The sequence below is a fragment of the Aegilops tauschii genome, chromosome 5 (genome assembly GCF_002575655.3).
Source record: "Aegilops tauschii subsp. strangulata cultivar AL8/78 chromosome 5, Aet v6.0, whole genome shotgun sequence".
Taxonomy (NCBI): Eukaryota; Viridiplantae; Streptophyta; class Magnoliopsida; order Poales; family Poaceae; genus Aegilops; species Aegilops tauschii.
Genome location: NC_053039.3, coordinates 333,334,942 through 333,348,862, shown reverse-complemented (window position 1 = coordinate 333,348,862; position 13,921 = coordinate 333,334,942). Strand labels below are relative to the sequence as shown.

General features: G+C 42.2%; 1 protein-coding gene across 1 annotated transcript; it reads left to right on the top strand.

Annotated features, from left to right (window-relative positions):
• Window positions 1–8,299: 8,299 nt before the first annotated feature.
• On the top strand, window positions 8,300–12,039 carry LOC109772044 (plant UBX domain-containing protein 2). The gene is made up of 3 exons (XM_020330739.4): window positions 8,300–9,210; window positions 10,733–11,011; window positions 11,509–12,039. Exons 1-3 carry the CDS (start codon window positions 8,443–8,445, stop codon window positions 11,752–11,754), a joined length of 1,293 nt encoding a protein of 430 aa, XP_020186328.3. The 5' UTR covers window positions 8,300–8,442; the 3' UTR covers window positions 11,755–12,039.
• The last annotated feature ends 1,882 nt before the right edge of the window (window positions 12,040–13,921 follow it).

Here is a 13,921-nt window from a genome sequence, read left to right as displayed (position 1 = left end):
ACGATATTTTAGCCGTGTGCGGTGCCCCCCTCCACCATATTACACCTCGATAATACCATTGCGGAGCTTAGGCGAAGCCCTGCGTCGGTGGAACATCATCGTCACCACACCGTCGTGTGACGAAACTCTCCCTCAACACTCGGCTGGATCGGAGTTCGAGGGATGTCATCGAGCTGAACGTGTGCTGAACTCGGAGGTGCCGTGCGTTCGGTACTTGATCGGTCGGATCGTGAAGACGTACGACTACATCAACCGCGTTGTGTTAACGCTTCCGCTTTCGGTCTACGAGGGTACGTGGACAACACTCTCCCCTCTCGTTGCTATGCATCACCATGATCTTGCGTGTGCGTAGGAATTTTTTTGAAATTACTACGTTCCCCAACAAAAGTTTCCTCTATACGCGTTGTTACCAAAATTATTCCTACCAACAAAATTCACATCCATAGATTCATTATTATTCTCAATCAAAGTAGACAAAGGCATATCATTAGGATCAGAAGAAACACTCTTAGTAGCAAATAATTTCATAAGTTCATCCATCTTTCCACTCAAAACATTAATTTCTTCTATCGCATGCACTTTTTTATTAGTAGATCTTTCAGTGTGCCATTGAGAATAATTAACCATAATATTATCTAGGAGTTTAGTAGCTTCTCCTAAAGTGATTTCCATAAAAGTGCCTCCCGCGGCCGAATCTAAAAGATTTCTAGAAGCAAAATTCAATCTGGCATAATTTTTTTGTATAATCATCCACAAATTCAAACCATGCGTGGGGCAATTACGTATCATTAATTTCATCCTCTCCCAAGCTTGTGCAACATGTTCATGATCAAGTTGCTTAAAATTCATAATATCATTTCTAAGAGAGATAATCTTAGCGGGAGGAAAATACTTAGAGATAAAAGCATCTTTGCACTTATTCAAAGAATCAATACTATTTTTAGGCAAAGACGAAAACCAAGCTTTAGCACGATCTCTAAGCGAAAAAGGAAATAGCTTCAATTTAACAATATCATTGTTAACATCTTTCTTCTTTTGCATATCACACAAATCAACGAAGCTATTTAGATGAGTAGCGGCATCTTCACTAGGAAGGCCGGCGAATTGATCTTTCATAACAAGATTCAACAAAGCAGCATTGATTTCACAAGATTCAGTATCGGTAAGAGGAGCAATCGGAGTGCTAAGGAAATCGTTATTGTTGGTATTGGTAAAGTCACATAATTTGGTATTATCTTGAGCCATCGTGATAAGCAAGCAATCCAACACACGAGCAAACAAGAAGCAAGCAAAAAAGAGGCGAACAGAAAAGAGAGGGCGAATAAAACGGCAAGGGTGAAGTGGGGGAGAGGAAAACGAGAGGCAAATGGCAAATAATGTAATGCGGGAGATAAGGTTTTGTGATGGGTACTTGGTATGTTGACTTTTGCGTAGACCTCCCCGGCAACGGCGCCAGAAATCCTTCTTGCTACCTCTTGAGCACTGCGTTGGTTTTCCCTTGAAGAGGAAAGGGTGATGCAGCAAAGTAGCGTAAGTATTTCCCTCAGTTTTTGAGAACCAAGGTATCAATCCAGTAGGAGGCTACACACGAGTCCCTCGCACCTACACAAACAAATAAATCCTTGCAACCAACGCGATAAGGGGTTGTCAATCCCTACACGGTCACTTACGAGAGTGAGATCTGATAGACATGATAAGATAATATTTTTGGTATTTTTGTGATAAAGACGCAAAGTAAAATAAAAGGCAACGAAAATAGCTAAGTGTTGGAAGATTAATATGATGGAAAATAGACCCGGGGGCCATAGGTTTCACTAGTGGCTTCTCTCGAGAGCATAAGTGTTTACGGTGGGTGCACAAATTACTGTTGAGCAATTGACAGAATTGAGCATAGTTATGAGAATATCTAGGCATGATCATGTATATAGGCATCACGTCCGAAACAAGTAGACCGACTCCTGCCTGCATCTACTACTATTACTCCACACATCGACCGCTATCCAGCATGCATCTAGAGTATTAAGTTCATAAGAACAGAGTAGCGCCTTAAGCAAGATGACATGATGTAGAGGGATAAATTCATGCAATATGATAAAAACCCCATCTTGTTATCCTTGATGGCAACAATACAATACGTGCCTTGCTGCCCCTACTGTCACTGGGAAAGGACACCGCAAGATTGAACCCAAAGCTAAGCACTTCTCCCATTGCAAGAAAGATCAATCTAGTAGGCCAAACCAAACTAATAATTCAAAGAGACTTGCAAAGATAACCTATCATACATAAAAGAATTCAGAAGATTCAAATATTGTTCATAGATAAACTTGATCATAAACCCACAATTCATCGGTCTCAACAAACACACCACAAAAGAAGATTACATCGAATAGAACTCCACAAGAGAGGGGGAGAACATTGTATTGAGATCCAAAAAGAGAGAGGAAGCCATCTAGCTAATAGCTATGGACCCGAAGGTCTGAGGTAAACTACTCACACTTCATCAGAGAGGCTATGGTGTTGATGTAGAAGCCCTCCGTGATCGATGCCCCCTCCGGCGGAGCTCCGGAACAAGCCCCAAGATGGGATCTCACGGGTACAGAAGGTTGCGGCGGTGGAATTAGGTTTTTGGCTCCGTATCTGGTAGTTTGAGGGTACATAGGTATATATAGGAGGAAGGAGTACGTCGTTGGAGCAACGTGGGGCCCACGAGGGTGGAGGGCGCGCCCAGGGGGTAGGCGCGCCCCCTACCTCGTGGCTTCCTGGTAGCTTTCTTGACGTAGGGTCCAAGTCCTCTGGATCACGTTCGTTCCGAAAATCACGTTCCCGAAGGTTTCATTCCGTTTGGACTCCGTTTGATATTCTTTTTCTGCGAAACTCTGAAATAGACAAAAAACATCAATTCTGGGCTGGGCCTCCGCTTAATAGGTTAGTCCCAAAAATAATATAAAAGTGTATAATAAAGCCCAATAATGTCCAAAACAGAAGATAATATAGCATGGAGCAATCAAAAATTATAGATACGTTGGAGACGTATCAGTCTAAAACTAACCCCGAAGGTATAGTTTTCAAAAGTAGAATCCTCCAAATTGTTTGCCCAAATGAAATTTCTCACATTTAAATACATCGCTCTCAAACCAGCATGCTCAATAATTGCATTGAAGACAAAAATCTAGTGATCAGTATTACTGGATTTTTTTTCACAACCTTTGCTAATTATGTTAAAATCACCAGCCACCAAACATGTTATGGGATTATCATGATAAAATCTAGCTAGTTCAGCCAAGAAACTAGCTTTCCCTTCCAATTGGGCGTCCGCATATACAGTAATAAGATTCCAATTGAATTTGGCAAGTTTATTAAATAACGAAATTCTAATAAAGTATTTTCCACTCTCAACCTGAATTAGATCAAACATATCTTTATTAATACCAACTAAAATCCCACCAGACCTTCCCCTAGGGTGATTCTAGTGCCATTCAACCCCCCCCCCCACACACACACATAAGGGAATGCTCACTTTTGGAGTAATTTTGTTTTATGGCTTCCAACAGCTCAATAAAATCTAATCTATGATCTATGATCATCCCTAACATATCTATTTTTTGAGATCTTGCCCCAAACCTCTCACACTCTAAAAAACTCCTTCCATTTCTAAACAAATTAACCATATTATCTTTTAATTTAGGATTTTTTTCAGCCCTTCAATGGAATCAAAGTGCATCAGAGAACCTATTTCCGGGAGCTATCTCTCTTCATTTTCCCAACGTAGAAAATATTTTTTAGTTGCATATAGTAGTATTCTTCCATCTCGGCATTAGAATGTTCATTATCAGAACATAACTCATCAAGAGCAGCACCACCGGTGTTAATTGGACCTGGTGAGCTAGTGATTTCTGTTTTACTAGTATTCTTAATTATTAACAATGTTTTGCATGAAAATATATATTTCCTAGCATGTTCCATTTTTAATCATGTCAAGGTTCTTATCAACCATCTCAATGGAACATCCCAATTCAATACCCACCAGAGCATTCATGTGAAGTAAGGAGGCATTAGAAGAAGACAAATCAACATCCATACTATAATTACCTCTAGCTTCAGCTCTGTTTTTTTCTTCTAAATCTTCCACCCTGAAATATTCTTTGCATTTCAATCTAGGGCATCTTCTAAGAGCATCTTCCATGTCCCCACCATCACTAGCATCCAAAGCCACACCATAAATTTTAGCCATTTGTTCTTCAAAGTTCTCAACGGTTTCCTGACTTCCATTATAATCAATAAGCTATATGTACTTTCTAAATTCCTCGTCTTTCTCCTTTTACCAATTTCCAAATCAAACTGTTCTCTCATAGTAGCATCCTGGACAAGTTATTGTATCACTTCTTGTCGTTGCAAACAAATCGGCTTCCAACTTTGTTTTATTAGCTTCCAGATCAAGTAGTTTTTTTCACCATAGCCCAAAGAGCCGTTTGTTTAGCTTGAAACCAAAAGTATGGCCGCAAGAACGCCAACTGCAAGTCAACTCAAGCCTAATATAGATTAGTGTGCAAAATGGTTGGATGGATGTTTTTAGCTTCAGTTGTAGTTGACTATGCTATTGAGGGTGACCATGTTCATTTTTATCACCAACTTTGTTGCTTCCACATTATGATGAAGATGCTTGTCTTGTTGTGAGGGTGACTATGCTGTTGACATGGCCCTTCTTTTGGGCCTTGGATGTCATATGAGCGGTTGGCGCATCTGCTACAGTTGCTCTAAGTTTGTAAGTCAAACATATTTAAGTTTAACCAAGTCTATAGAAAAATATAACAACATCAACAACATCAAATTGGTTTAGTTAGATTCATTATGACATAAGTTTTCATACTATACATAGTTGATGTTGTATATGTCAGCATATTTTCTATAGACTTGGTCAAGCCTAAAGATATTTGCCCCATGATAAACTTCTTCAAGTATTTTAAAGAGGAGGAAGTACTACATGAAATATTGTTCAAGCTAAACAATACTCAATTCCAACACAATATTAGTATGTAATTAAGAACACATCCTTCGAGTGATATACTACCTCTGTTCAGTAATGTAGGATGTTGGCAGTTTAGGGTGTATCAAATAACATAACTAAGGACTAAGTGGCGAAATATAGGGGGAGTTCAAATAGTAGACCAAGTTACCTTCACCGTGACAGAAGCGAGCTCGAGGTTTTTCTTTCGACTAGCACATCCATATAGCTTAGTTTGATGGCCCACAACGCTAAACATTTTGTTATTGCCAAACTTCAATAGCAGTAGTACTCATCGTGACATCAAGCAATATATCTTCTGATGCCACGTGACTGATTAACAGTACCATGAGCCCAGGAAGCAAAATTTCTGCCACGTTCCAATAGTGGACTAAGTCACCTTCACCGAGATGTTTGCAAGCTCATGCTTTATCTGCCGACTAGAACATCCATGTGGCTTAACTTTAAAAGAAGGACGAAGTTCAACACCAGTGTTACCTAACTTGAACTTCAATATCATCACGTCACTTAACGAGATAGCAAGCACAAACCTTCTAAAGCCACACAACTGATCAACGGTGCCATGGAAAAGTTGAATCTCTTCATAGGCCTCCCAAACATAGACAATAGACCGCAGAGATAAACCAAAGCCACGATGCATTTCTGATACGGCAACCTCTATCGTTGCCTCCACAACATACTCAACACAGGCTAACGATATTTCAACGACACCACAGTCGCCATTAATGCGATGTATGACTGGTTTCCATGGTCTGTAGAGGTTACAATTTATCGCCCCATCTATCAACCGTGGATCATCTTCCTCTTTCCCTCCATTCTCGATCCTCATATCGAACTCGATTAATACAGGGTAAACCATTTCAATGCCTCCCTTAGGGCCAATCATTTGGATGAGAGAACCCCTATGTGCGATTATGGGGTCATCCCTGTTGCGAATCAAAACATAGTTAACCATGCAATCCCCATCATTCTGCGTTGCTATGTACCCATACAATTGAATGAGGTTGTTGTTGATGGAACACTCAACCAACCTCAATGAGAAACATTGCAACATGTTTCTTCCAAAATTCGAACGTTCAGTTGCCTTGGAGAACATCACCGGCTCCAACAGAGTCTCGCTGCGGTCTTCGATATCCCAATCTTCCTCCAAACCCCTATGCGCGTATATGACGCCATCATGGTGGGTGCTATCTGAGATGATACACGGGAAATATACATTTGTGACCTCATTTGCTAACTTCTTTGCATTGGTTACCTTCTTCCTCATGTTTACAATCTGGGCATTTGGTACCACTAGCGTAAGGGACGGGTGTGCACGAGTATAACTTACCCTATTTCTCATTGTTGCTACAAGTTGTGCAGAGAAATCGGAAAAGACAATCTATATGTCGACTGGATTGGGTTGATGTAGACAAATTGAGTGAAGCATCTTCCTGCGCAAGCGCTGGAGGCCGAGCGGCGCCTACTCAGCTGACGCTTGGGTTGCGCATTAGAGGCCACCAGCGAGACGGAGCAGAGCCGACTCTGCCCACACTATGGCGGCGGCAGAGACTGATAATCGATTGCAAGAGCCCTTGCATCTCCTGTTCTCCACTCCCTCTAGTCCTCACAGAATTGGCTGAAGATTGGAGGCAGCTATTTTTTTTGGAGGGAATGGAGGCGGCTGTTAACCCTGAATCCTGACGTCTTGTTTCTTTTGAGGGAGAGTCCTAACGCCTTGTTCGACGGCAAACCTATTCGGCGCGTTACAAGCGTTTTCGCAAACGAGCGCCTACAACGTCCGTGCTGGGCCGACCTGTCTAACTTTGCTTTCTCTGTTTTTCAAAGAGAAAAAAAAACTATGGCGTGCGCACTGGCAACTCAAACCGGAGACCTCCCGCTTCGAGCTAGGTTGCACTAACCACCGTGCCACCAATCTTCACGTGTCCACTTCCATCTCTTTTCTACTACTTTCTTCTTCTTTTTCATTTCCTTTTTTTTTTCTTTTTTTCTCTGTTCGATGAGCTGTTTTCAAATTCGTGAATTTTTCTTCAAAATTTATGTATTTTTTTCAAATTCAATGAACTATTTTTCAAATTTGATGAACTTTCCTTCAAATTTTGTGAACTTTTTTAAAAATCAATGAACTTTTTTTTGAGTTCGATGAACTTTCTGTCAAATTCGATGAACTTGTTTTCATATTTGATGAACTCTTTTCAAAATCGATGATTTTTTTTTCAAAATCGATGATCTTTTTTTGTCAAATTCGACGAACTTTTTTTTTCATATTCATGAACGTTTTCTTGAATACATGAACTTCTTTTGATTTTGTGAACTTTTTTTGAATAGACGAACTTTTTGTACGTGTTTGTGAACTTTTTTTGAAATCTGAGAACTTTCAAATGTTGTTGACGCTTTTCCAAAAAAAAACCACGTTTTCACAAACTGTATTGAAGAAATTCAAAAATCTAAACTATAAAGTAAACCGTACAGTATTCTATGCAATAAATACCGCGGTTGCAATCGTTCTTATTTCAATCACTAGCGCTAAGCAGGTCTGGTGGTTAGCCTGACACATACTCCCTTCGTCCCAAAAATAAGTGTCTTACCTTAATATAATTTTATATTAAAGTTAGTAAAAAGTTGAGACGCTTATTTTAAGACGGAGAGGATAGTATATTAGTGTAACTGCTGTGAGCGCCAGTTTCCATTCGCTGAAGGCGCTGCATAGGAGCACCAGCTGCCATTTCCCCACTGCATGGGTGCCCACGAGTATAGCTGCCCCGATGGGCCATGGTGGCTGGCCCTCTGCACGAAGTGATCGTTACTTGCTTGCCTTTGCGGCCCGGCCCACTCGACGAAGATGCCTTGGCGGCGAAGTACCATACCTTTCCCGGAGGCAAATTTAACATTTTTGACCTCGGAACGAAATCATTTCACAGAATAAACTGATTGCAAAACTATTTCACCCCCCTGACCCTTTTGTGTAGCGCCCGCCACGCCGGCGTCACACCCTACTGTACAACGCCTCACAGATAGGCGCTACACGGCCAGCGTCGCACCCATATGTGCCCAAGTCAGCGTGCAGCGCCTGATAGCGAGGCGCCACACTACACAGTGTAGCGCCTGGCTCTTGGGCGTTGCACTAGTGCAGCGCCTGGCTCCTGGGCGTTGCACTAATGCAGCGCCTGAGAGTTAGGCGTTAAGGGTCAGCCGCGTGAAATAGTTTTACGGACAGTTCATTTTGTGATTTAATTTCGACTATAGGTCCCAGCTGGATCTCCACCCCCGTAGCTCTTCCTTGTTTATCAATTTGCCCCCGTCGCGTTGCTTCCTCCCCTCGAACGAACCCCGCGGAGGCAACCACCACCAAGTCTACTCCCCGTCCACGCCAATCCCCCACCTCCTCCGCCGCCTGCACCTCGTCGTCGCCGGCCTCCATGATGAAGGACAAGATGAAGGATCTCATGAAGAAGGTCACCTCCTCCTCCGCCCCGTCCTTCAAGGGCCCCTCCCACGTCCTCGGCTCCGGCCCTCCCCCCTCCGCCTCCACCTCCTCCTCCCGCCCCTCAAACCCTAACCCTAACCCCAACCCCAGGCCCGTCCCCAAGCAGCAGCCCCCGCGCCCGGCCGGCCCCTCCGAATTCACCCCCTTCACCGCCGTCATCTCCTCCTCCTCCTCCCGCCGCCCAGATGCCAACGGCGGCGACACCGTCGCGTGCCCCAACTGCGGCGACGCCTTCTCCTCCGAGCACGCCGTCTCGGAGCACCTCGACGGCTGCCTCGCGTCGGCCGGCGGCGCCCGCGCCCGCGCGGCCGCGTACCTTGCCGGCAACCCACCCCCCGCGGCCGTCGAGGTCGTGAAGAAGCTTCTCGGCAACCTGCTCAAGGAGCCCGGCAACGACAAGTACAGGAGGGTCAGGCTCGGTAACCCGAGGATCAAGGAGGCCGTGGCGGACAGGGAGGGCGGGCTCGAGCTCCTCGAGGCGGTCGGGTTCACGATCGGGGATGAGGGCGGGGAGCTCTTTGCCGTGATGGACGAGACTCCTGCCGAAGCGAGACTTAGCGGGATCAGGCAGGCTGTGCTCCTGCTTGAGAGGTCCCATCCTTCGGCACCGCTACCGACGCTGGCCGGGTCTGAGTCCAAAGAGAGCTGCCGCAGCGGAGTCGATGAGCAAAAGGAGGTTAACAAGATTGTTGATCGTCAGGTGAGCAGGCGTCTAATTCTATATACTCCATCAATTGGTTATGTGAATGATCATATTTTGGTCAATGAATTGTACTGCATGGATGGTTTGGTTTGTCCACACTGTGATATTCTGTGTATACTCATGCCGCGTCTTTACTCGTGAGAAATAGATTTTGTTTGAACTTAGTGATGAGTAAAAATGACTGAATATTGATGTTCTTACACCAATAGATCATAAAAATGTGGTGCCATTTCTGTGAGGTCAGTGCATAAATTCTGCGGTCATGTTCATATATAGGTATGTCTTAACAATGTGGTACCATTTCCATGAGATGCTGTGGAATTCCACAGAACTTGCACAGTCTATATTACTCCATATGTTGGAGGTCAGAATGTAGCAAACTAAGTAGTATGTAAAATGTGATACTTCCTTTTGCTGTACACTTCATTCATGTTTGAGTTTTGGCCCGCCTTTTATATTGTCGTACACTTCTGCATTCATGTTGAGTTTTGGCCTGTCTTTTGTATTGTTGTACACAGTACACTTTGGCATTCATGTTTAAGATTTGGCCTGTCTTTTGTATACCTGAGGGCAGGCCTGGCGCAGTGGTGAAGTCCTCCCCACTTGTGCCAAGAGGTCCTGGGTTCGAACCAGCCTCTCTGCATTGCACTTTGCAGGGGTAAGACTAGGTTCCTATAATCCCTCCCCAGACCCCACCTTGTGTGGGAGCTTCTATGCACTGGGTCTGTCCTGTCTTTTGTATACCTATGATATTTAGTTCATACATAAATTAAGTTATTTCTATGTTCTGAACATTGTAGCGTTTTGTCAATGTTGTTACTTTTTGCTACGAAGTATGTGGAATGGTATCTTTATGATGTTCCTGTTTGAGATAACACTACATGTTGTCTCTATCGTGTAAGACATGCTACAAAAAAATGCATTTTATACAGTTGTCCAATGATAAAATGTATATTTCAAAAATTGTAGAGCAATTAGTTCTAATGAATATTGGAACTTGGTCCTGATTATATATCAGATGCAGATATTCGGATTTTGTTTTTGAATGTGAACTTACTTGCGGGGATGGACGTATCACGTATGGGTTCAGGTAAAACTGTTGCAACTTCTGATTGAAGAAGCTAAATTGACATGTCACAGCTCCCAGCCTGTACTACCAATAAGATGCATATCATGGTATTGGGATATATCAGTGTCTGATATATATGTGCATAAGTTGGCGGGGATATATCAGCATCTGATATAATATATGTGCATCAGTTGGCAGACATATCAGATCCTCAAACTGTGTTTCACCACTTGTTTTGTTTTATTTTTCCTCAACATGTTGAATTTAGTAATTACTGTAAGAATATTTCTTGTCAAACCTGAAATTTAGCATATATACGACTATATGTGCTCTGATGCCTCCTTTTTCTGTTATGTTGTGCAATTGATTGTCCATTTTGCAGTTTGCTGTTGATCCCATTTATATCTCCTTAGAAATGTAATTTATTGAACTTCCATGATAACTTCACAGATTCGGGTATTCTTCAATGTCCGTGGAAGTTCTGTTGCAGAAATTGATACACCGGATTCTTTCTACAAACTTAGTGGTGAGGAGGTAAGGAATGAGGCAAAGATGAGGAGGGAAAGGCTGGAACAATCTCGGTTGCTAATTCCAAAGTCATATAAGGAGAAGCAGGCACTGGCTGCTCGACAGAAGTACAAACAAGCTGTCATCCGAGTTCAGTTTCCTGATGGAGTAATTCTCCAGGGTGTATTCCTTCCAGCGGAGGCTACTGGTTCACTATATGAGGTACTTCTGCCCTCTATGCTTGTTCGTCCATATGATTTTGTCCCATTGAGTATCATCTGTATATCCCGCAATCCAGAATGCGATGGTGAATCTTTTAGTATTTGATTCCACTCTAGGACTTGTACACTTGTCATATACACCATGTATTTTGTGCTACTGATTATTTGTCGATTGGCTTGAACACTTCCAAGTGTAATTCTGGAGTTTGTGAGTTTGGCTTATGGGCCACTGGCGAAGCTGTAAATAACAGTCTTTATGTATGTGGAAGGCATGAAGTTGTTCCCATGCCTATGTTGTTACCTGGGCTATCCAATGTTATTTTACTCCCTCCGATTCTTAATTCTTGTCGTGGTTTTAGTTCAAATTTGAACTAAAACCGTGACAAGAATTATGGAACGAAGGAAGTAGTGTTTAAAGCTATATTCTCCTAGCAGTGCGTATTCATTTCATTACTGGTTTTGTAGCATTTTGGTTATCTGCTGCTTTCCCTGATGCAGTTTGTCGCGGACGCTTTGAAGCAGCCAGGTTTGGAATTCGATCTTATCTGCCCAGCTGTTCCTAGGTCACGTGTGCTACCGCATTCTCCAAATACAGGAGAGCGGGCACGCACGTTGCAAGATGAAGGCCTGGTACCTTCTGCTCTCCTCAAATTCAAGCCCAATGAGACTGATTCTGTTGTGTTCACCGGCTTGCTTGACAAGCTTCTGGAGGCTAGTGAACCATTTACAGCTGCATCCTCTTGATTGTTGGAGTTCGGGCCCACATTCTCCCCTCAAATCTTCTGTTACATTGGACTTCATACTGTTGTAACTCAGTCACAGGGATATGTCATCTGCATACTCGATAGGTTGATTGATAGTCTGGTACATAGATTGCTTGGCGATTGCCATACTTTACATGGTAAAACCCAATAATTCATCAGTCGCACCGTCAACTGTACCTGAGCGATGAGTGAGCTATACAATGTGTAGTATACATTAACTTCCCTTGATTTTGCATTTGATACTAATACTATCGTTAATTCAGTATCCCCTCTATCGTTAGGTTTATACATTTTGTTGGCTTGGAATGCATGTGCTGCCTTCGCTGCTGAAGTTTTTTTTCAATTGAAGATTTGACTGTTATGTGAATATTGAATTAGTATATCACTTCTGTTACATGTCACAGAAGGCATGCTATGAGAACATTTTTCTTCGTGTAAGACTATTGGTATAAGTCATCAGATTCGAAAATAGATAGAAGAAATCATGGAGAAGTATGATTTTCATAAGTACCCTGCTTATACTGATATTAGTATCTGATGTAAAAGGAAGGAAATTTTGTCCCAGAGCAACCATTGCAATGGCAGCGGTAAAAAACCTAAAATGTTTATAAGAAATATTACAGTGTATTTCTCCGGTGAAATATATCATTTTGATGTATTTGACTGTTTGTATCTATTCTGAAATTATAACATACTATACGTCTCAAAACAGACTGGCGTGTCAAAGCGCACCTTTACGTTCACGGTTGTCTACGCAAGTGACAGCTCAAAGATGGTGCATCTTGTGTTGGGTTTATGGTTGGAGGCTGACAGTTCTGGTTTCCTCCTCCGGCGTCGTAGTCGTGCGGGGGTGTCAATTCTGAAGTTCGATGGCTTGTCCAGGGACTTGTTGCCCCGGTCTGATTCTTTCAACGGTAATGGTTTTGCTTTAGGCAAACTACTTTGGAGGTCCGTAAAGCTGCTGATCAGCGATGAGCCGTGTCGAGGTTGAGTGAAGAGGTGATCTGTCTCCCTAAGAGGGACATGCGCTGGTTTTTTTTTTCATAAGATTATTCTATCTTTTCACTCCTGTAACGTCGATGTTTACGTGGCTTGTAAGTGAATCTTTATCTTATTAACGAGACACGAATTACGACTAAGAAACATTCTAGTTTATTTTAATATTTTATTTTCAGTAATATTTTTTCCATTTTGTAACCATTTTCATATATTTTTATTCTTGTAAATCTACGAGATAAGAAAAATAAATAAAGAAAAGAACCTTGCAAAGCCATAAATGGGTCGGTCCGCCATTGCACAACGTGTGTGGCTCGCCCTATTCCGCGCGCAACGCATGCAATAGGAGGTCTTGTTCCTTGCCACCGCCAGCGAAGCGTCAATGCTTCGGATTGCAAGAATTTTATAGGATTGTTATTCTTAGGCCTCCTTTAGTTTAGTTTAATTTTGTAGGAATTCTAAAGGATAGGAATTTTGTAGAAATTTTTTCTCTGCAGCCCTTTGGATCTTAGGAATGGATTCCTATTCCTATGTAGGATAGGAATCAATCCTTCACATTTGAAAGAAAAAAATACATTAGCCTAAACCCAATGAAAAAAAATCATATCCTATGAACCAAGTGAGATCTCTTTCTCTATAAGAACTGAGATACATGTTATCCCACTTCTTATAAATTTTCTATTCCTATGATATTACTAATCTATGAGCCAAATGAGGTCTATTTTTCCGTTAACGGATGCCTTTGGATTGAAGTAACAGTGGCACCCAAATTCCTTTGAAATTGTCTTCCTATACCTCAATTTCATAGGAATTGAACATCCACTTCAACCTTAGTTTCATAGACTCGGTCACATTAGATCAAGGTATTTTTTTCTGTATTTCCTCCGAACGACTATTACTGCAGTTTTCCTATGTTTTGCAAATGTCTACTATTTTGCAGTGTCAATCCTATCAGATGCATATGTTTTTCGCATTCCTATGTTCCATAACGATGAGATCCAAACAGGGTGAGCTCCTATTTGCCGCCGACCCATTCTTCCCGCGGGCTGTCTTTCTTTCTTTTTTCTCTTCATTTTTTAGTCATTTTTTAAAAACACTGACTGTTATTTTTAGGAGCTAGATTTTGAAACCCTATTAAAAATAGAAACATA